General features: G+C 57.5%; 1 protein-coding gene across 1 annotated transcript in view; it reads left to right on the top strand.

Moving 5' to 3' along the window:
- LOC146764073 (uncharacterized) overlaps positions 1-20,773 on the top strand; it is a 47,768-nt gene extending 26,995 nt beyond the window's left edge. The window contains exon 3 of the mRNA XM_085565441.1: positions 19,933-20,773. Coding sequence (XP_085421567.1) covers positions 19,933-20,773 — 841 coding nt within the window. The remainder of the gene's footprint in view (positions 1-19,932) is intronic.
- The last annotated feature ends 2,693 nt before the right edge of the window (positions 20,774-23,466 follow it).

Genomic DNA, 23,466 nt, shown 5'->3' with positions numbered 1-23,466 from the left:
GTTTGTGTCTCACCCACACTGGAGCCCCAGGAGCTGGGAGCCACATGTGTGTCGTTCTGTGGAGCTTCTCTCTTCCTGTGTCTCTCTCTTTCCTCTCCTTCTAATGCTCTATATGGAACATTTTTGGGTACCTGAACAACTTCAGTGTTTAGGGGTTTCCAGGCTAAATGGGCTGAGTGAATGAAGTTACTGCTATGACAAGTAGTTTAAGTTGGATTGGATTTGTATTAAACGCTTTTCCAAAGTTCCTTGTTCTTTTGTACTTTGCCAGTAAAGTTTTGGGGGTCCCGAATGGGCGCTGAGGGCACTTGGGGGTCCCGGAGGGTCTGGGGGACACTGATGGGACAGATGGGGGCGGTACTGGGGTTCTGTGGAGCGCGGGGCATGACGGGCGTTGTAGTCCTGGCTTTAATGGGGCTCTAGGGGGCCGCAGAGCATGACGGGAGTTGTAGGCAAAAGAAAAGATGGCGCAGGCCTCAGGCCCCGCCCCCAAAGCCATGATCCATGGCGCTGATTGGTTGGGGCTGTGATGGACGTGAGCCTCGGCCAATGGGAGCCAGTGCGGGTGGGAACAGCCATTCAACCCCTCCAGTCCCTCCCAGTACAGCCCAGTTCATCCTCAGCACAGCCCAGTACCGCCCCAATACAGCCCAGTACAGCCCCAGTGCCCCTCCAGTCCCTCCCAGCACAGCCCAGTCCATCCCAATACACCTGAGTTCATTCCCAGGCCCTCCCAGTTCCCCCCAGTGCCATCCATATCCCGCTCCAGTGTCCCCCAGCCTTTCCCACAGCATTCCTGCCCATTGCGGGGCAGCGGCGCAGACGGAATGTCCTGCGGCCCAAACCTCCTGCTCCTGCCACACAGCGCCAGCCTTCTCCCCTCCTCCTCCTCTCCCAGCCGGGCACAAATTGCAGCTCGGAGGAGGCTTCCGCAGAGAGGGCTCCGGCTCCTGTCTCAGCCCGAGTGTCCCTGCAGAGGAACAGGGCATCTTTCAGGCACTTCCACAAGCTCAGGGTTCCCATTTCATGGCGAATCTGGGATGCCGGGGGAGAACGCCGGGGCATGGCCGGCCCGGGGCGCTCGGGCGGCGCTCGGGGCCGCTCCTGGCCCGGGCCGAGCGCTGACAGCCGCGTCCCGCCCGCAGGGAAGGCGCAGGAGGCCCGGCAGGAGCGGCCCCGGCGGGTTCGCTGCTGGGCAGCGGCGGCGGCGGCTGCGCGGCCACGCGGCTCTCGGACGGCGCCCGGGGAGCGGCGGGGCCGGCGGCGGGCACGGAGGAGGGGAAGGAGGAGGAGGAGGGAGAGAAGGAGAAGGAGGAGAAGGATGGGGCTGTGCAGGGCAGGCGGCGAGCTCAGCCCGCTGCTGCCCGTGGCTCGCGGGTGGCCATCAAAAGGGTGCCAGGGAACCGCGTCCGGCGCCGGGGCGAGCTGGTGATGAGCGGGGCCAGCGGCAGAAGCCGGGCCGTGCCGGGCGGGGCTGAGCCGGGGCCCGGCAGGGTGGGAGCTGCCAGGACGCCTGGAGGGAGAGCGGGCGTGGGGCCAGCGCAGGGCGCAGAGCATCCCGGGCTGGCCGAGGGGTTCCCGACCCCCGGCACGGCATCAGCCCCACTGACGGCATCGTGCTCCTCCCGCAGCCCCACGGCACCAGCGCAGCCCTGGAGATCGCGCTGCTGGACAAGGTCTCCTCTGGCTGTGCTGGTGTCATTCACCTCCTGGAGTGGCTTCAGCTCCCCGACAGCTTTGTGCTGGTGCTGGAGCATCCGGAGCGCTGCCAGGACCTGTCGGGTTTCCTGGCGGAGCGGGGGTTCCTGCCGGAGGAGGAGGCACGGGGGCTGCTCCTCCAGGTGCTGGAGGCTGCAGCATCCCCCTGATGAACTGTGTCTGTGTTCCACAGGAACCCTGTCCTACAGCCCACCAGAGGGGATCCACCAGCAAGGCTACCACGGCGAGGCAGCGACGATCTGATCCCTGGGCCTCCTGATGCACCACCTGGTCACGGGGAAGCACCCGTTCAGGAGGGGCCAGGAGATATCTGGGGTTAGATCTTGTTCCCACCATGGCTCTCTCAAGGTGGATCCTCATCTCTGGCCTCGGGAGCAATACCAGTGCTGGGAGACAGCAGCAGCTCATGGGCATTCTGGTCTGGCAGCTGCTGAGGAGGTGGCACATGTCCTGCTCTCCTGCTCTCCTCCAAACAGAAAATCCATGGGGAAGTTTAGGCCCAGCTCTGGGCACACCCAGCATGGCCTGGGCACGGGAAAAGGGGGCAACTTCTCCAAATGACTGGTGATTTCTGGTTTCTCTCCCCAGAGTGCCAGGATGTCATTAAGAGGTGTTTGTCCATGCAGCCCTTGGACAGGCCATCCTTAGAAGAGATTTTCCGTGATCCATGTTCCTCTGCCCTAGAAGATGGGAGAGATCCACATGCACAGTTGGATCCAGGGGCCTGGCAGGTAACAGCTCCACACATCTCTTGGCACTCAGTAGCAAAGCCAACCAGACAGGTTTTGTCCTGCCTATAGCTCTGAGCAGGGGTCAGCAGGAGGGAACACAGCTCATGGGCTGGAGCTGAGCTGGAGACCTGGTGTGGCAAGCACTGGTGGCCACCATCCCCCTGGTTTTGCCTGCCATGGCTCATGGATGGCTGGGGCCCTGGGCAGAGCCCTGACAGCCTGGTCTGGCCCAGGGAAGAAGGAGCCCCTGGAGAAGCTGTCCCAGGTGGGGCTGCTGCTGGGGACAGTGAGGACACAGGGGAATGCTCCCAGATTTAGGCATTGCACAGCCTGGCCGGGAACCAAAGGTTCCCCCTTTGCTGGGGCGGATGCAGCTGATCCTTCAGTCGGCTGCCAGGCTGCTTTTGGAAGGGCTGGGGACATAGGCTGGGGTGGGTACTAAATGGGAGTGGGCTCCTGGCCCTGCCAACAGCCCCCAGCACCCACCGTGCCCTGGACTGGGACTGGGCTGGGGCAGCCAGCCTGACACAAACAAACCCCCATGGTGGGAGCAGAGGTGGGACTCCAGACCCTGTGCAGGGTCTGCTTTGCTTTGCAGGCAAGGAAGGGCTTGGGCTGCTCCACTGCCCTTGTTTGCTTTGGGATCACCATGGGGGCAGTGCAGGGGAAGGGAGAAAGCCTGGGATTCCCTCCCCCATGGTGGGTTTTTCCCTGGCACGCAGGGGTTGGGCCTTCCTTAGGCCCCTGACAGAGATAAGATTTTTGACCTTTTTTCTTGTTCCCCTTTTTCTCTGTAACCTATTTTCCATAATTTGATGTTTGTCTTTCTAGAGGAAGCGTTTCAGGTGGAGTCCAGTCTGGATCAGGACGTGCTTGGGAGCAGCTGCAGAGTGGATGGGCTGTGCCCTTGGAGAAGGCTGAGGGCATCATTTGGGACCAGCTTTTCTTCCAGCAGGGGATGGCGTGAGGTGGGTCCTGTCTGCTGGGGATGGTGGGATCAGAGCTCTGGGGAGATGGCAGCGAGCACAGGAGCGTCCTGCTCTGGGCAGCTGCTGAGGGCTGGAGGTGCCGTGGCTGGCTGCAGGCTGGGCACATGTCCTGCCCTCCTGCTCTGCTCCCAAAGGCAGCAGTGATGGGCAGCTCTGGGCACAGCTCTGGCACGGCCAGCATGGCCTGGGCACCGCGGGTGGCTGGGACAAGGGGATAGGAGCCTTCAGCTGACGGGGCTTTCTGGTTTCTCTCCTTGCAGCCGGGCTCTGCGGGTGCTGAGGCTGCTCTGGGCTCTGCCAGGGCCCTGCTGGAGCTCAGCACGGGGCTGCAATCAGCCAAAGGAGAAATGGGGTGCCCTGCAGCACAGACTGGCTTGAGCATTTTAGCAATACAGCTCAAGAAAACATGCAGCCACCCAAAAAATAAACTTGTTCAATAACTTCTGAAATTAAATCAATCTGGGATGACCCCAAATGACTTTTTGCAGCTTGCTCAAGCAGTACCTCAGCCCTTCTCTGAACTGTTCTCTCTTCTCCCTGCCTTTTACATCCAAACTGCTTCCTCTTTTCCCCCAGTGAGTTCCCAGCCTATTCCAGTCTCCATCACACTGTTCCCTTCCTTGGTGCCCCTCGCCATGAGGAAGGCTGAGCCCCAGGCTAAGGGACTCATCCTGTCACTGGCTGAGGAGCAGCAATGTCTCAAGAGGTCTGGTGGGATTTTAGTGTCATTCAGAGCTGCTCTCCAGCCCCCAGCTCTCCTCACTGCTGAGTTCCCGCTCCTTTTTCCTCGTCCTTGCAGCAGGATGAGCTCTGTGAATCCCCTGGAGCCTCCCCACTCTTTCCAGCCCACGCACCCACCTCAGTTAGGCTGAAGCTGCAGCTTCTCTGTCTCCTCTGGCACACCAGTGCAGTCCCCTGTGCAGGGAGCCCCAGCCCCAGAGCACAGCACTCAGCAGTGCAGTTGGGGCTGGAGCAGCTGCCCTGCAGCCCTGCCTTGGCTCTTTGTGGCAGGGAATGCTCCCTGTTTGCAGCTGTCCCTGCAGGATGGCCCCAGGGCAGAGCCCAGCCGGGCTCCCACTGCAGCCCCTGAAGCTTGGGGCAGACAGTGGTCCCAGAGCTGAGGTTCACGGGGAGCTCCCGGAGCTGTGCCTCGCACTCTGTTGCCGTGTGTCACCGTGCAGGCTGGCTTGTACGGGGTGAATGTACCAGCCCTGGTTTGACTGACAGGGGCCGGGCCCATCACATCTCTCCCAAGGCTGCAGGCATTCCCCAGGCCAGAATCTGAAGGGGCACAGAGATCAGAGCAGTGAAATAATCCAGACCGGGTTTTCAAAGGCCCTTTAGAAGGAAGGGCTTGAGAATAAACGTGCTCTGTTTGCCACACAAACATAAGGGTGAGTGGTCTCTTTGGCTCCAACCCACTTTCCTCCCCGAGCCAACGTTACCCTCTCCCTCACACGTCCCCCTCGTGCCTTCCCACTGCCTTGTCCTGTCAGGGCTCCCGCAGCCCCTCATCCCTTTGTGGCCCCGTCTCCTCAGGTTCTCCCCAGCCCGGCCAACCTGCCCGGCAGCAGCGCCGCAGCCCCACAGGAGCTCCAGAGGAGCCCCACCAAGAGGCACCTGGGAGCCCTCAGCAATCCAGCCAGCAACACACGGGCAGGACACGGATGGCGCTTCCTGCCTGGGACAGGGCTTGTGGCCGTCTCCAGGCACCGCTCTCACAGAGATCTCCACAGCTCCAGCCCCTGCCCATCTGCTCTGTGGGCAGCACAGAGGCTTAAGCAGAACCACCAAAGGCCAAGGGGCTTCTGGCCATTTTCCCTGCAACCCTGCAAGCCTGAGCAGCTTGCTGAGCCCAGGAACCCTTTTCTCTCTCTTCCCCTCAGCCCTGCAGAGCCTGGACAGCCAAAGAAAGATCCTGGGAGTCTGTCTATAGCAACACATCCTATATTAACATGCTAAAGAAAAACAAAAAGAAAGAAAAGAACAATCTTAATGAAACAAAACATTCCTGCTGGCTCAGGTGGCCCTGCAGACAGAGCCTCTGGAATCAGCTCTCTGCAGAGCTCCAGCAGCGCAGCCAGCCGAGCCCCGACAGACGAGGCCGTCTCCTCCATGCCCTGCAGAGCCGATCACGCAGGCTGTCAAAGATGGAATATGGAGCTCTCTCTGCTTCCTGGACGATGTATGGTGTTTGAACTGCCAGTTTTGCGACGTCGACACTGATGTCATTTTCCATGCCTTCAAGGGCTGAAAGAGAGAGGAACAGAGCCATGGTCAGTTCCCACATCTGAGGGGACCCGAGGGGACTCTGTGCCAGGGCCATCCCAGCTGGCTCTGGCCATGACCAGCAGGGAGCAGGGACCAGCTGGATCAGCCCGAAGCTGCTGGCCACGAATCCCCCAGGTGCCCTGAAATCTCTGTGTGCTCTGCCCACACCGGCCCTGGTCCGCACAGGGAGCAGAGCCCTCCGCAGCCGGGGCAGGGCTCGCAGCTCCCCCGGCAGCCCCCGCTGGCAGCCCGCTGCCCTCACTCACCCTCAGAGAGGAGCTGGAGCTCTTCCTTCCTCCCCCTCAGGTGCCGCCCGGCCGTCCCTGGGAACACAGAGCCTGTCAGGCCCAGGGCACAGCTCCCTGCCAGCGGCGCCGCCAGCCCTGTGCCCACACGCCCTCCTGGCCCGGCTCGTGGCTCACCCATGAACCTGACGGCCGCCTCTCGCAGGGGCTCCTGTGGGCTCTGCAGGTAGGGCAGGGCCTGGCGCAGGTGCTCGGCCACGCTGCTGCTGTCCTCTGCCAGCTGGAGAGAGCGGCAGGAGGGAAGGGTTGGCCCCTCAGCCCCCCGGGCCGGGGCTCCATGGGCACCCGGCTCGGGCCGCAGGAGCCTGGAGCAGAGCCCGTGCGGCCTCGGGCTGCAGCAGCGGGCAGGGGCACAGCTGCCAGCCCGCACACCGAGCACCGCGCTCAGGGGCTGCTCCAGGCTGGGGCTGCGGCTTCCCGGCCCTCCTTACCAGGCACTCGGGGAACTGCCACAGCTTCTGGTTCTGAACCAGCTGTTCAAGGTCCCTCCTCCTGAGGAACTCGGCCGCACAGAGCAGCGTTTCCTGAGAAGCCTGGAGAGCAGCAGAGACGCGGAGATGGCCCCACAGCCCAGGGCGCAGGACCCCGTCCCTGTGCCAAGGCCAGCAGGAGCTGCAGCCTGCGAGGCGCCAGGGCAGGGCCAGCCCAGCCCCTGCCAGGGGCCAGCAGCAGCTGCCGAGTCCTCACCTCTGCCACTCGCTGGTTCTCATCGTGGCAGTGGAAGAAGAGTGGCACCAGGCTCTGGCGCACATGTGCCTTCAGGACCTTTTTTTCCTCTTCTGGAAAAACATCCAGCATCTCCTTGAAGATAAACATGGAGCACAACTGCACCTCGCTGTCCTCCTGTATGGATGGGAGGAAGAAAGGCCTCAGCGTCAGCTGCTTCAGGCCCACCTGGGCACAGCCTGTGAGTGCACAGGGCACAAAGTGTGCGGGCAGCACCCGCTGGCTGTGGCTGGAGGCTCAGAGCCTTACGTTGTCAAAGAGTGGCAGGAGCGCCTCAGCCAGCTGCAGGGCGAGGGTGCTGGTTACTGGGGCACCATTGCAGAGGAACAAACCCCTGAGGAGAACCGTGGTCATCCTGAGCATGGTGCTGTCATCTTCCTTCAGGAGCTCCACGAGCCTTTCATGCAGGCTCCACATCCTTATGGCCATCTACTTGTGGAACACAAGTGTGTGAAACACCATCCTGCTGCCACAGGGCCCAGGGGCCCAAGGCCTGTGCCAAAGCCCTGGGGCAGCTGCAGCAGGAGGCAGGAGAGCTGGCAGCAGCTGCCCCAGTGCCCCAAGGCCAGGCAAGCCCCAGGGACTGCCTTCCCCAGCCCCACGCTGGCAGCACGGCTTCAGCCCCTGCGCTCTTCTCACCGAGACACTGGTGGTGCCGAGCGCCACGAGGCCTCGGAGTGCCAAGCGACGCCTCCCCCTGCACTCGCCCTGCAGGTGCTTGGACAGGAACTGCAGGACGCTGTCCCGGCACTCACTCAAGTTCAGGTGCTCCAGGATCTGAAAGGCACAGGCCGGTGACGGGGGAGCGGCCGGCGGGAGCCCAGAACCGCCCAGGGCCGGGCCCAGGCAGCAGCACAGGGCGCGGGCTCCGTCCCAGGCACTGCGGCCAAGAGAGGGCAGAGAGCCGGGAGGCAGCTCAGCGAGGCAGCGTCGGCCTTCAGGCTCACCTCCACAAGGAACGCCAGGGTGGCCAAATCCCGGCACGGCGTGTCCTTGCTGAGCAGCCCGAGCAGGTGGAACGCAATCCTGGAACACACGGCTTCGGATGCGCGGTGCATTTCTCTGACAGGAGGAAACACGAGTCAAAGCCCTCAGCCAGCGGGGGCAAACCTCTCCCAGGACTGCCTCACAGAGGTCTGGCCTTTCTCCACCACCCTGCAAGGGGCAGCTGAGCCCTCTGGGAGGTTGCTGCTCTTGGGCACGCTCCTCTCCCAGCCTTTTGCAGCCTCCTTGGCCGTCCCTTGGTGACAAGGCCTTCTGGCCCACGGCCACGGGGACTGTGTGGGGCACCTCGGGCACAGGGCACACATGCCGGGGACAGCTGGGGAGCAGGGGGTCTCACCTGGCCAGCACGCCCACAGCACAGTGGTGGGTGTCAGCACAGAGCAGTGTGTCCCAGCCACGCTTGTCTTCCATGGCCACCACCACATCCTCATAGTGCAGTCGGCAGAGCAGGGCCTTCAGGGTCTGCTCTGCAAAGCTGTGCACAGAGCAAAGCCCAGGTCACGCTGGGAGCACTGGCCCCTGCCCTGGGCACATGGCAGGGACAGGAGGACTGGCATGGAGCACCTGCTGGGGCTGGTGGCAAGGCCGTGTTGCTGCTGGCATCCCTTCCAGAAGGTATCGACCTCCTCTGGCACATCCAGAGTGCTGAAGAGCACTTGGAAGAGCAGATGCACAAAGAGGCCAGGGAAATACACGGTGACTACATGTGGCACACAGGGCAGCTGGAGGATCTTCCACATCACCACGGTTGCCTGCAAAGGACAGAGCAGCCTGAGACAGCGCTCAGTGCCGAGGTGTCCGTGTGGCAGGGCCCGAGCACGGGAGGGAGATGCCCGGAGAGACACAGGGGGAGCACCGGGCCTGGTGGCCCTGGAGCTGCCCCGAGGCCAGGTTTCAGCCCAGCGCCTGAGGCAGGGAGACGCTGTGGGGGAGGGAGGATGGAGAGCTGCTGGAGAGGTGGCCTTGGGGCCAGCAAAGGCAGAAACTCACAGCCAGGGCAAGGACAGCCGCGTGGTCCCCATCGGAGGTGCACGTGCTGTGCTCTGGCCAGCTCCCCAGCACATCGAGGAGCACGAGCATGGCCGGCTCTGCAGTCCTCAGCGAGCACATGATGTTCTTCCACATGGCCAGAGCAGCTCTGTGGGGTCAGAGCTCTGTCTCAGAGGAGTCTGGGACACAGCAGTGTGGCCTGGGCAGCAGCGGGGAGCTGAGCTGCTCTGCCAGCCCTGCCTCTGCCCACTGCCCCTCACTGGCAGCACGCAGGCAGCCCAGCCCTGTGGGGACTGGCCCCTGAGGGGCAGGGGGGAAGCATGGCAGCATGCTGGGGGGCTGGCAGGGGCCAGGGCTGGCAAAGGGAGCAGCCAGAAGGCCCTGGAATTCTCTGTGTCAGACACCTGGGACAGGCTGCGCAGGGGGAAGGGCTGCTGAGCCCTGAGCCCTCTGGGCAGGTGGGCCCCGTACCTGTCACACAATGGGGCCACACGCAGGAGAGCCATCACCACGTCAGAGGGCTGTGCCTCTGTCAGATCCAGAAGGGGCCTGTACAGATTGTACTCAGGAAACTCATTGGCCACGAGCCACTGGTGGATGTACCTCACCATGGCGGGCACCTGAAGAAGGAAGGGGAGACTTGGAAAGCTGCTGGAGGAAGGAATGTGCCCAGCTGCCCCAGAGAAGTGCTTCCCTTGCCTCCACACTGCCATGGCCTCAAAGGCTCCCAGGGAGCAGCAGGTGTGGCTTGGGAGGCCAAGCAATTGCTGGGAGAAGAATAGCCAGGCCACAGGCTGCTTACTTGCTTTGGGCTGGAAGGACCCTCCTCCACAAGCATATCCAGCAGGGCAGCGCTGGTCTTGGTTTTGAAGATGGGAGAGTACGCTCTGAGCACGGTGCCCATGGCGCTGCTCTCTTCCTCCCGAATCCTCTTCATGAATTTGCAAACCATCTGCAGCAGAAGGGCAAGAAGCCCGGGATGCTGCATGGAGTGCTCCGAGCACAGTGCTGGGCTGAGCAGTGCCAGCAGGCCCAGCCCAGGTGGGGATGGCTGCAGGTACCTGCGCTGTTCTGTGGAAGCGGCCACGGGTGCGTTCCTGCTCTCGTGTGCGCTGCACGGCTGCACCTGGCAAAGAGCGAGCGCAGCCCGAGCTGAGGGGCTGCGGGAGAGGCCGGAGAACACAGCCCAGCCCTGCGCTGCCCAGGCAGGGACAGCCCCGCGACGGCCCAGGGCACGGAGCACGGCTGTGGGGTGTCTGCCCGGCCCCTATTCCATCCTGTCCATGGGCATGGCCCCAGGGGATGGGATGGGATGGGATGGGATGGGATGGGATGGCATGGCATGGCATGGCATGGCATGGCATGGCATGGCATGGCATGGCATGGCATGGCATGGGGCCAAGCTGGCTGCAGGCACCAGCCCTGTGGCCCAGCTCTGCCACTCACCCTTCTGCCGTGGCTGGAACTGCTCCAACTCTTCAGGCTGCTGTGCTGGGGCAGTTCCAGGGCCTTCTTTCTCCTCCTTCCCCCAGGCCAGCTTGGGCACGCTCGCAGGTCTGTGCTCTACGACACTGCCTGGATTCATGGCTGCTTGCAGAAGGTGAAAAGGAAAAGGTCCAAGTTAGCAAGTGCTGCAGTCGTGCCTTGAGTGCACCTGCAAGAGTGAAGTCTTGGCAAGGCTACAGGACAGCAAGTCCTGCACTCTGGTCCTGGGGGCTCCAGCCACAAGGACAGGAGACTCCTGTCAAGGGCAGTGAAAAGCAAATGCCACGGTCTGCCCTCGAGGGCAGCTGCAGAAGAGATGCCTCGGGAAGGCCAGGGGTCACCAAGTGCTCTGGTCTGGCCACGAGCTCACCTGCAGGAATAATACCTTGGGAAAGCTCTGGGTCAGCAAGGAACAAGTAGCTGTGCGAGGGCTCCTCACAGCACCGCTCTCTCGCGTCCTCTCTCGTCGTGTGCACCGAGCACTGTGGAGTGTAACTGTAACTTGTAACTGCCAACACCTCTGCCAGAGCGTGTCACCAAGGGCCCTTGGAATCCCTGCCCCGTTCCATTCCACGGTGACCATGCTGCACCGTGTCACCAAGGGCCCTTTGAATCCCTGTCCCGTTCCATTCCACGGTGACCATGCTGCACCGTGTCACCAAGGGCCCTTGCACTCACTGCCACCTGCCCTGGGGCCAGCCCCAGCCCCCCAGAGTGGCCCAGGTTGGAAGGAATGCCTTGCCCCAGGTGTGTCAGACAGCCCAACAGGATCTTTAGGAAGGGCTCAGCCCATCAGCAAACGCTGCCCTGCTCTGCGGGCTCAGAGCAGCAGGAGCCTCCGCAGCTGCCGACGCAGCCGCGGCGGGAAGGGCACGGGGCCTCCACAGAAGCTGGCACGGCCTCCTCGGGACACGTCCCACATGGTGGCCAACCTAAGCACGGCCGTGGGACACAGACCAGGAACGTGTGGGCCAGGGCAGGAATGCTGCTCTGAGCCCTGGGGCCCGGGCAGCGCTGACAGCAGCAGGTGAGGCACAGTCCCCGCCCAAGCAGAGTTCCCCCGAGCCCTGGCAGCACCGGTGCCCATCTCCTGCCCAGAAACCTGTGCCCCAAAAGGGCTTCTCTGCCAGAGGGCAGCCAAAGCTGGTGTGCACTGGGGGCTGTGCTCCGTCCTACAGGGGCTGTTGGGAGCAGCACCTGGAGCAACTGGTGGCAACACTTGGTGAGTGTCAGATGTTGTTGCTCCTTCCTGGGATGATTTTTTCATGGAAGGGATTAGCAGCAGCACAGAAACACCAACAGCTACTGAACTTCACAGGACAAAGAGACTCCACTGAAACACTGCCATGTTTCCTTGTGCTTTTGCGCCATTATTGCACTCTGAAAGAAGAAGAATTGGCCCAAGCCCTGCTGTTCAAATCTCCAGCTGCTGTGTGTCTGCCTGTGGCAGCTCCCTGCAAACACAACTGGCTGCCTGCTCAGCTGGGCAATGGACGGCCACAAACAGGGAGGGCCCTGGTGAACATCTCTTTGGTCTCATGGGGCAGCGAGGGCACAGGAGACAAAGACTGCTCCTCCCGAGTTCATGGGGCAACAGAGAGATTTTATTTCCCAAGCCCCCCCTTACACAGGGCATTTGAAAGACCAGGCCTGGAAGCTCTCATTGGTTTGAGCTCCATGCCCCTTCAGGTTCTGGCCCGTGAGGTGCCTGCAGTTTTGGGAGATATTTGATTGGTCAAGACCCCTGTCAATCATGGGAACACCTCACCCTTCTTTTCTTTATAAAATTCTGTGTATTGTTCTCTGTCACCCATCTGCAAGGGCCCTTTGCCAACATGGTGACAGAGGACAGCGTGCATCTAATTTGCACTGGAGCTGCAGCATTCCCCTCCAGGAACTGTTAGGGGAGAACTCAGGCCACAGGCATAATGCTTCTTGGTTACAAATTGAACTTATCTCTAAAAGCAGAAAGCTATTTAACCCTGAGCCCATTTAACCCTTAGAGAAAAACCCAATTTTAAAAAACAACCTTTCAGCACTTGATCCCTTGGGGAAAAACTGAACTCCCAGAAAACAATCTGTAAACAGAAAAACTGTTTGTAAACATGAGAAATAATTTGTAAACAAATCAAGTCCTTATATGAACTGTCCATGAGGCAGGTGATCATTTGTAATGCTGTCTGTGGTTTCCAGTGTCCATATTTTAGGCAGCTGTATTGTACTGTTGTAGGATTTATTGTAAAACATGAGAACAGACTCAGAGGGGAGGAGGGTGTACCCTCAATCCAACCCCTTTCCCCTTTTTTTGTTGTCTAAGAAATAATAATAGGATTAGAACATGGATTTTGAATACTATTAACTTATGCAAAATTTCATCCACGTTTACTGATAATATTTTTCTTTACCAGCCAGGTTCAGGGTGAAGAACTTGATTGGGAGATGTTTTGATCAGGGCAAGGAACTTGGTTAGGAGACATTTTCTGTATTTCTATTTTTTCTAGTGCAAACCATATACTTTTTTCCCTTTGTTCAAAGTTAGAAATTTTGTTATTGACTTTAATAGCTGACTTTTAAAATGATGACAAGTGGCAGAATTTCAGTGAAAAAACTTTACAACTGCAATTTGCTTATGAAAAATCCAAGCTCTGTGTATACCTCAGTGGATATTCTTTGAATCATACCAGTTTATCTTGAAGCAATGCAAGAATAATTACTCGAATATTAAGAAAAGACATGTTAATTCACATACTAGGACTTATTTAAGACAATGATTTACTAAAATATGAATATCAATCTAATATCGATATCCAACTGAGACAGAGAAAATCTCTCTAAGAGTTTAAAGTTAGAAAGTGTATGTTTATTGAGACAGCCGGGCATTACGTGGGATAATTCCCTAATGCACACTGCAAAAATCACAGGTATTACAAAGCTTTTTTATTTACAGAAGTCTTGAATACACAAAATATGAATGCATATTCATATCCCTGTCACTTCCTCTGATCCGCTTCACATGCTAATTGGCAAAAAGGCAATTAAGCATGTGTGGTTCTGTTCCCTGAAATGACTCAGGGGTCCATTTTGGGGAGGGATCTCCAAAATGAAGAAGTAAAATAAGTCTTCCTCGTTCTGACCTTTCTGCCTTTCGCATGCACACATGACAAATGAATCCATGCCGTTTTCCTGTGCTTAATGGATTCCTAAAGAATGGGAAGTCTGCAACTTTTTTTATCATCTTCACTTTTGGCCCTGGCCCACACTTGGAAGGAGTCAGATAAACCCAGTGGGCATTTCCCTCCCCAAGGGGCTCCTGGGGAGACAAAGGAGACAAGAAGGATTCCCCATCTCGTGACATTCCCTTTTTTCCTTCAGTAGCCCTATTGCAGTCACTGCATACAAGAGTTTACTTGATCCCTTTGGTGCCAGGGAGCACCCAGAACTTGAACCTCGCTGGATCCAGCCCTGTCTGCCTATCACCGAGGGAAAAGATAAAGAACCTGGGTGGGGGTTGAGCCAAAATGGCATTTTGCCACTTCTGATCTGCTCCCAGCTTTTGCAGCAGGGCAACAACCCCATATCTGCAAACCACTCCCTTTTGCAAGGCACACGTGGACCTCGCTGGTAGCTCAGGGCTCCTGAAGGGGCTGCTGCAGTTGGCAACTGGAGCTGTTGTTGAACTTTTCACATTGCTAACCCCCCCCCTGCCAAATGCCATCAAGTGGCTGAGGAAGGACACAAAAATATTACCCTGGAGGAAGTGGGGCCAAAAGCTTGGAAAAGGATAAAAAGAAATGTTCTGATGATGACAATGACAATGACAAAAAAACACAATTTATTTTTGACAGCAAATGAGTACCCACAGCCCTCCAGCCCTCCCAGACTGGCAGCCGAGTGGGGCCGTTTCCATGGCATGAGGAGCTGGCAGCCTGCAGAGAGAAACCAGAGAGCCACGGTCAGTCACAGAAGGCTCCTGTGCCCCTGTCCCACCACGGCCTGTGCCTGGGCCAGGCTGCTGTGTGCTCAGAGCCCAAACCTCCTGACCCATTCTCTGTTTTTAGAGAAGGGCAGAGTGGTAAGCCACATTCCATCTCCTCTGCTGAAGCACAGCCCAGCAGCCTCCTCAGAAGCTTCCAGGGCGGAATGCCCGTGTGCCTGGTTTCCTGGCTCCCCGGCAGACCAGGGGTTAAACATTGGGTGTCTCCTGGATTGTCCCCGGAAAGAGCCCATCTCTGCACCGAGCTACCTTTTTTCATTTGGAAATTAGGTCTTTCTTTCTCTGCCATCTGTGGTTTCTCCAGCCCGGGATGCAACCACCGGTCATTTAAAACTTTAAGAATCTTTTTGTACAAGCACAACTGACTTGATGTATATTTTACATAAGCACGAATTATTCCATAACATATATTACAATGGGGCTGCAGAGATACCCCTGCAGGTCCATGGGGATGCGGAGATCCCCTGCAGATCCATGGGGATGCAGAGATCCCCTGCAGATCCATGGGGATGCAGAGATCTCCTGCAGGTCCATGGGGATGCGGAGATCCCCCTGCAGGTCCATGGGGATGCGGAGATCCCCCTGCAGGTCCATGGGGAGGCAGAGATCCCTCTGCAGGTCCATGGGGATGCAGAGATCCCCTGCAGATCCATGGGGCTGCAGAGATCCCCTGCAGGTCCATGGGGATGCAGAGATCCCCTGCAGCCCCTGGAGGAGCCGGGCTGGAGCTCGGCGATGCCTGAGAGGAGGCTGTGAGCCCGCGGGCAGAGGGGCCCCGCTGGAGCAGCCTGTCCTGGCAGGACTGAGCCCGTGGCACAGTGACCCACGCTGCAGCACTCGGAGGGGGCTGTGCCCAGGGGATGGACTCCGCTCCGAGAAGTTCCTGGAGAAGTCTCGGCCGGGAGAGAGCGCAGGGTGCAGCAGGGAACGACTCCTGTCCCTGAGCAGAGGGAGAAGCCCCGGGGGATGAGCTGAGCATGGCCCCATTCCCTGTCTCCTGCCCTGCCGGGGGAGGAGGTGCAGCTGGGAGCAGGGAGGCGTGGGGAAAGCTGCATTTAAGGCTCTGCACTGACTTCTCCTGCTCCTGCTCCGAGTCTTTGGAGTTTTCCGCCAGAAATCTCTCCCCTCCCCCACCCACCCACAGGGCTTGGGGCAGGTTTCCCTTTTTGGGGAAATCAAAGCGAAGCTCTGATGCACTAACGAGGGGCAGGAGAAGAGAGGCTCCTGGGCTTCCCGCAGAGGCGGAGGCACGGGAGGCGCAGGGCCGGGAAAGCCGTGGCGGGAGGCGCGGAGAAGTTTGTTTGTGTGGGCAGCTCAATCCCGGCTCGGCCCGGGCCCGTGCCGGGGCTGTTCCTCATCTCCGGCTTTCCCCTCACGCAGCCCGGGGGCGCCGAGAGCGCGGGGCGAGGCGGGGCCGTGCGCAGAGCCCGCCCCGAGCTCGCTGCCATTGGCCGCCGGTGCCGTCAGTCGCGGTTGCGGCGCGCTGATTGGTGGGAGCGGGGCGCGGCGCGGCCCCGGCGGCGGGCTGAGGGCGGCCGTGGCCGCGCAGCGCCGCCATTGGCCGAGCGGCTGTGCGGGCCCGGCAGCGGCGGCAGCGGCCGGAGCGCGGTGAGGCGGCGGCGGCGGAGCTCGGAGGCGGCCCCGGCGCAGGTGGGAGCCGCGCTGGGCTCTGCGGGGGCTCGGGGCCGGCTGCGGGCGGAGGGGGCGGCAGGGGGCTCCGGCGGCTCGCCGGTGCCGTGTCCGGCCCGTGCCGGCCCCGGGCTGAGGGCGCTGCGGGAGCGGCTGCCCGCGGTCTCCTTCCCGCCGGGGCCGGGCAGGAGCCGCTGCCGGAGCAGCGCTGGCTCGGCCCGGCTGCTGTGGGTAGGACAGAGGGGCTGCCCCGCGGCCGGCAGCGGGCGGGGAAATTCCCGTCGCCGGAGGTTCGTGTGCCCGGGGGAGAGCGAGGAGTCCTGTCAAAGTGACTTTATTGCCGAGCAGGGGCAGAGGCCGTGGGGCATTTGCCGTGCGCTCTCTGCCGTGGCTGTAGTCCGCAGCCTCCTTTTTATCCTCATTTTCCCGGCCGATCTCCCTCTGCCTTTGCCCACCGGCTGAGATCCTTGGAAGGTTCCGACTTCCCGATGCGCCTGCTGCCTGTCCTCGTTAATGTGCACCCTCCTTTTGTATAACAGCCGATATTCATGGCTCTGTTAAGTCTTTGTTCTTCTCCTCGAAGTTCGGGAATGTAGCGGGACTTTGAGCAGCTGTCTGGGTCAATTTGTAAAATTTATTGGAACTGATGGTTTCTCCCCTTCTCTACAACTCCCTGCCCCGATCTCCAGGCAGATTCACTCCTTGACTCTGTTTTGTCCTTCCCGGGTCCTCTTTGGTTTTGGGATTATTCTCGGTGCCCTCATTCCCTGTCCTTTTGTAGCCGTTTGTGGATCAGGAGGCCTGGCTGCCACCTGCATGCCCTGGCTCAGCTGCTGGATGAGCTGCACTGCCAAGGTGTGGAGCATGGTAAAAAGATGAGAGTTGCTGCAGCACAGAAGAGGAGAAGCAGCATTCGTTTAACCCCTGGTGTTCCGGGGAGCCACAAAAGCCTGTCCCATTCCCATCCTTTCCGTGTTTTGAACAATACATAAACTGCTCTCCGATTTCCTTTTTTATGTTCTTCGGCACTTTTCCTTTTTCTTCTCTTTGCCAACAGCAGTTTTAGAAATTTAGTTTTCCACAAACTCTTGGTTTTTTCTGCTCACAGATAATCTGATCCCATCCCCTGGTGAAATGCTGTGTTCCTCATTTCAGTGGCTTGGTCGGCAGGAATGTCAGGAGCTGGAGCTGTCTGGTTGGTTTTAATTCCGAGGACAGCTTGAAATCTAATGATGCCATTGAAATGATAAATGGGTTCTCTGTCTCCTGATATGAATTGGTTCGGGTTCCCAGGGGCTGGTCCATGGTGTTGTAAGATTTGTTCTGGTGGCCCTTCAATACTTTTCCCCATTTTAGGGTGCTCCCGCAAGCTAGGGTTGCATCAATTGACCGTTTTTTTCTAATTACATCATCAAATACTTGAATTCCAACTGATCTCCCTGAACCTCTTCTAGCAAAACCCCCAGTGCTCTGATACAGCCTGTACAGCACAGACAGTGACAGCAGATGTTGGAGTGGGCAGAGGGATGATTTCCCCCCCCCGCCTTATTTTAGTGAAGTTTTCCCAACATTCTCCATTTGCTGTTTCCCTTTGCAGCTTCAGCCATTTCTGTTGCAGAGTCAGAGATCCTCAGCATGGGCTCTGCCTTCAGCTGTGCAGATTCCATCTGTGCAAGCAGGCAGAGCTTGGGGTGAGGGGTAGAGGGAATCAGCCAATTCCCGCCCCAGGCAAGAAGAGCCAGGTACATTGTCCCCATTTTGCCCTGACAGTGTTAATTTGCATTTCTAAAGCTCCTCTCTTGGCTGCCTGTTTATGAGTTAAGGGCTCACTTTTCAATCTCTTCTAGTTTTGCAAAATACAGCCGAGACATGAACATCAAGGAACCCAGACCAAAATTTTGGTTCCTCGAAGAGCATCGCAGAAACATACACGAAAAATTTCCAAGGCAATTCACATTTTTCTCCTTCTCAGAATAAAAACTCATTCTCACATCTCTGATCTGAACGTAACCGCCAATATAGAATTGGGAGTAATACAAAAAATACTCTAATGCTCTAAACTTTGCATTGAAACTGCAGGAAAAAGAAAAACTCCACCCATATGTTTAAGGGACCCTTCAGAGACATTTTGCGATCATCATCCCTTTGGCCAGGACCCCTCCCTGGCTTTCCCTTTTCTCCCTTCCATGGGTGCCCTGCCATGTTCACTCCCCGAGGATCCCAGGGCACTCACTGATGAGATTTTCAGTGCTCTCTCCCTGCTGACTCTTCACAGACCCCCTGATGTGTCACTCGTCTGTCTCCTGGTCACTCCCGGGTCCCCAATCAATCCCCGGTGCTGCCACCAGCCAAGGGAGCCGATCACCCAAAGTGGGTGAGGCACCTTCAGCTGCACTCCCTGCCCGCCGCCCCGGAGGGTGGAAGGAATTCGGGATGAGCCCCAGGGTGTGCGGGAAAATTGACATCACCAGACGATTCTGTCCACAAAGCAGACAGAGGAGTCCTGTGAAACTAATTTCATTCTTAAAATGGGAGAGGCCAAGGGACATTTCCCATGGGATCTCTCCACTTGTTGTAGGACACAGCCCTCCTTTTCATCCTAATTCTGGCCACATCTCCCTCTGCTTTCCCCATTGGCTGAAGTACTTGAGAGGTACAGACTTCCCAATCCTCCTATTACATACCCCCTTAATATGCTCCCCACTTTTGTATAGCAAACGATATTCATGGCTCTGTTAAGGCTTTGTTGTTCTTCTGGAAGTTCATTAATAGAGCAGGACCTTGGCTGAGCAGCAGTCTGTGTCATCAATTGATAGCATTTTCTGAAACCGATGGCTTCTCCTGTCACTTCCTTACATAAAAGTTGTCTGGCCCTATCTCCGAGCAGATTCAGAGCATCTGTTTGTAAAGACACTTTCCTGTGGTTCCTTCCATGGGGTCCCCCGTTTGTGGGACATCCCCCCTGGAGCAGGGTGTCCCCTCTGTGCTGCAGCCCCAGGGCTCGGGCCGAGCTCAGCCAATCAGAGCCCGCGGCGCTGATGACTCACCAGTTGCCAGGCAGACTCGCAGCTCCCCGCGTTCCCCACCTGGACCCACCTGCGCCCCCCCTCGGCCCCATGGCCCCGCGAGGGGAATTTGGGGAGGTGGGAGTGGGGCAGCGCCAAGGCCGGGCCCCCCCGCGCTGTCCTGGCGGGAGCGGCTGCAGTGGGGACCGAGTGCGGGCGGGAGCGGCCGAGAGCCCAGCGCTGCCCCAGCCCGACCTGCCCCAGCTCCATCCCTGCCCCTGCGCTGGGATGCTGTGGGGCTGGGGGCAAGAGGGAGCCGGCAGTGGGTGCTGGGGCTGGGGGCAGGAGGAGAAGGGAAGGAGAAGCAGGCTTGAGGAACAGAATGGTCAAATGATGCAGGTGGCAGGAGAGGGTGGGATTGTGCAGGAGAAGGAGGAATAGGAAGAGGAAGAGAAGTGTGAGGAAGAATAGGACACAGGAGGAGGAGGAGGAGCAGAAACAAGGATCACCACAAGGTTCCATCCCTCCTTGTATCTATAGCCTCCCCTCAGCCCCAGGAGCATTGCCACCCCACATGCAGCAGGTGACTGTTGAGGGGTTCCACGATTTTCACAGGGGTGAGTCATGGCATTTCTCAGCTCTATTGGGTTAAATGTTGGTGCTTTATTTTTTTTAGGGGCTGAATCTTTATGTTTTGGAGGAATTTTTTACTGAATCTTGATGTTTGGGGAGGTTTTGATCTGTGTCTTAAAGTTTCGAGGATTTTTATGCTGAACCTTGGTGTTTTGGAGGTTCTTATAGACACACAATGCCCAATGACTTGGTGAGATGAACTGGGGACAGGAGGAACTCCCAGTCCAAGATGCTCTGTTCTTTTTTTTTCCCCCAGACCAGGATTTTTCATTCCCGGGGAGGAATGAAAATGGAGGAAATGGAGGAGGAGGAAAAGCCCTGGAGATCCCGCACAAGGAGTGGCAGCAAACCCAGCCCAGGGAGCTGCAGGGAGGAAAGAGCCCCCCTGAGCCAGGAAGGTGGGCAGAGATCCAGCCAGAGCTCAGAGCTGGTGGAGAAGCCTCGTGGCAGGGAGAAGCCCCACAAGTGCTTGGAATGTGGGAAGGGTTTCAGGCGGAGCTTGGATCTGATCCAGCACCAGAGGATCCACACTGGGGAATGGCCCTACGAGTGTGTGGAATGTGGGAAGCGTTTCCGCTGGAGCTCCAACCTGAGACATCATCAGAGGATCCACACCGGGGAGAGGCCCTTTGAGTGTGGGGAGTGTGGGAGGAGCTTCAGCCAGAAGGGCTACCTGATGCAACACCAGAGGATGCACACTGGGGAAAAGCCCTATGAGTGTGGGGAATGTGGGAAGAGCTTCAGGCAGAGCTCTGGCCTGAGGAGACACGAGAGGATCCACACTGGAGAAAAGCCCCACGAGTGTGGGGTGTGTGGGATGAGCTTCAGCCTCAACTCCCAGCTTACGGAACACAAAAAGATCCATACTGGGGAAAAGCCCTACAAGTGTGGGGAATGTGGGAAGAGTTTCAGGGAAAGCTCAGCCCTGATTCGGCACCAGGTGATCCACACTGGGGAACGGCCCTACACCTGCTTGGAATGTGGGAAGAGCTATGGGTGGCACTCAGACCTGAGAAAGCACCAGCACATCCACAGCGGGGAGAAGCCCTACGAGTGTTCCCAGTGTGGGAAGAGGTTTCAGATCAGCTCCAGTCTCCTCGTACATCAGCGGAGTCACACCGAGGAGAGGCCCTACCGCTGCCCCGACTGCGGGAAGGGCTTCAAGCACAACTCCCACCTCACCGAGCACCGGCACATCCACACCGGGGAGAGGCCCTACGAGTGTGGGAAGTGTGGGAAGAGCTTCTCAGAGAGATCAAACTTGATCAAACACCAACGGAGGCGCCACTAAGGGGTTGAAGCCCTGTAAGCACCCTGAGTGCAGGAAGAGCTTCATGTGCTGCTCCAGCTCCATCCTCCATGGGAGGATCCACGTTGGATGATCCTCAGTGACCTTCATTGGGCAGTCTTGGTGATCTATGGGCCTGGTCATCTGTGTTGGGAAGACACTTGGCTGGGAGGCTCCACATCTTCCTCGTTCCCTGCGGGCACCTAGATAAACCCAGTGGCAGGAACATCCACTGGGGCACAGACCAACAATGAGAATTCCTTGGGGAGAGCAGATTTAATGACTTCCAACTCCATAAAATCTTTTGCACTCAATCCTATATTCTGGTGGCATCAAGGAATACTGAATGGTCTTGGAGGTATGTCCTAGGTTGACTATATGATGCTTGTATCTCCAGTTGTTTGTTGTGTTTATGGTGAATTATAATTTTTGCACCTTTAAGACTTGTTCCGAGAGCAAAGGAGGGAGAGAAGGGCAGAGTTTATTTTCAGAAACTGCACTCACTCCTCCACATTCCTGCTCCTGGGCCGGGTTGTCTGCAGATGGACAGACAGAGGTACAGAGCTCTCCTTTGCTGTTAATTAGTTTTAGCTAGCTGTGGCAGAGAAGTTCCCTGGACTGTGGCTGTTTTTCCCTTTTCTTTGGACCTGTTTAAACCTGCTCTGGCCTGAACACCCAGAAGAGCACCGGCAGCTCACACCTGTGGCCCAGCGGGCCAGGCCTGGACTGTGGCATTTCCAGCACCGGAGGGACTGATAAGAGACTGAGGGAGCTGAGCTACAACCCACGGAGGGACTTCCTGAGTTTGTCTCTCTTTTAGAGCAGCAAGAGGTTTTATTGTTTAATATTGTTTAAGTTTTATTTTTTAAAAAATAGTTTTTTCCACTGTTCTCCAAGGAGATATTTTTCCCAAACTGGCTGGGGGAGGAGCCAATTGAATCTGCTTTCCAGAGGAATCCCTTTGGAGGTTCTCTCCCAGATTTGCTCTGAACCAGGACAAGGTCTTTTCCAACTTCAGGGATTCCACGATTTTGATTTCCTATTGCCCAAGGGTGTCTTCTGCAGCCAGATGGTGGAAAAACTGGGGAAAAGACCAAGATTTTGGAGACAATGGGGTAGAAACTCCACCAAAAAGGTTCTTCCCTCCACCCAAGCACGTGGATCCTCAGCCGGCATGGACATGGAAGTCTTTTTCTTTTGGCCTTGATTTTGTTTTCATTTCTCTTTATCCCTTTAAAATATCCAATATTGAAGTAAAAATAGACATTGAACTAAGTTAGTGGATGTGGTCATGGTAGGACACAGACATGGTGGGACACGTGTAAGAATGTGCCCTCTGTTGACAGAGTAGACAAGTTACCTTTTGTTCCCTTAAAAAGGACAAAAGGCCAGGTGTTTCTCTCCTCAATTTGGTTGAAAGACACCTCATAGGACCTTGGGGACTTCACCTCAAACTTAAGGGTAGCTAATTGGACAGGAGCCAAAAAGTCCCACCTAAGCAATTCCCTAGAAAAGAAGAGAACAAAAGAAGTTAATTGCTTTTGTGAAGTGTTTTAGCAAGAGCAAGAGCCTCTGCCCTGACTTGGCTTTTCTCTGTAAAAAGCTTTTTTATTTTTGCCTTTTATTAAAACTTTTTATTCCCAACACTGTCACATGAGCCATCCTGCTTGTTTTATGCCACCTGAGGTAGCTGATCTATCAAGGGTATAATGCTTATCTCTGAGAGCTTATAAGACCAGGCTCAAAAAGAGAAAAAGCATTAGACATGGAGGGTGACATGGGCACGCATGGACATGGAGGGGGACAGGGCCATCCCTAGGGACATGGGGAGACACAGGCATGGATGGAGACGTGGGGGGCAGTGACAGGGATGGAAACATGGTGGGGAGACAGCCATGGGTGAGGACATGGTGGGACATGGCCAGTGACAAGTGGGGACATGGCCATGGCCGGTGCCATGGGAGGAACTTGCAGGGGATGAGGGGGATGCTGGGTTTGAGGGAGTTGAGGGTTCCTGGGCAGGACTTGGACCTTGCTGAGGCCTTTGGGGAGCCCAGGCCGAGCGGCTCCGGCTGCGCTGGGAGAACCTGGTGGAGGTTCTGGGGCAGCTGCTCAAGGACCCCTGACCTGGAGCCCCAGCTGGGCATTGGGCTCCTGGAAGGGGATGAACATCCTTGTCCCTAGGAGGGAAATCCCAGCACCCCCAGGGTGTCGGGAACAGCTGAGGGGCCACAACAGGGAGGGGAAAGCCCAACAGAGCTGTTCTCCTCCTAAGCTACATCCTAAAAGTCCCAAAACTCAGGGATTCCTCCCAGGAAAAAGCTGCCAGGAGCTGCCTGAATTGAGGGAAAGGGGGGATGTGATCCCCAAACTGAACAGGAGGGGCCTGGATCCCCAAATCCAAGCCCAGGGGTGAGAGGTAGAGCTGGAGGCACAATGGGGAAGGGGTGGGAGAGCAGGGGAAAAGAGGATTCTGACCAGGAGAGGAATGGGACCCTCAGATTGAGTTGGGAGGGGTCTTTGGGTTGGGGGAACAATGGGAGTGGGGAGGGAAGGGTGGGGATGGGATCAAAAATGGGTGGTTCCATGGGGATCCCTTAGTGTCCCCATCGCTTGATCCCTGGAGTGATTTCCGTGAGGCTCTGGGAGGGGGGAATGGATCTGTACTGGGTGGGTCCCCAAGCCCCCTGCCCATA

Source organism: Lonchura striata, chromosome 36 (genome assembly GCF_050655825.1).
Source record: "Lonchura striata isolate lonStrDom1 chromosome 36, ASM5065582v1, whole genome shotgun sequence".
In the NCBI taxonomy this organism is placed as follows: Eukaryota; Metazoa; Chordata; class Aves; order Passeriformes; family Estrildidae; genus Lonchura; species Lonchura striata.
This window is presented reverse-complemented; position numbering and strand designations above follow the sequence as displayed.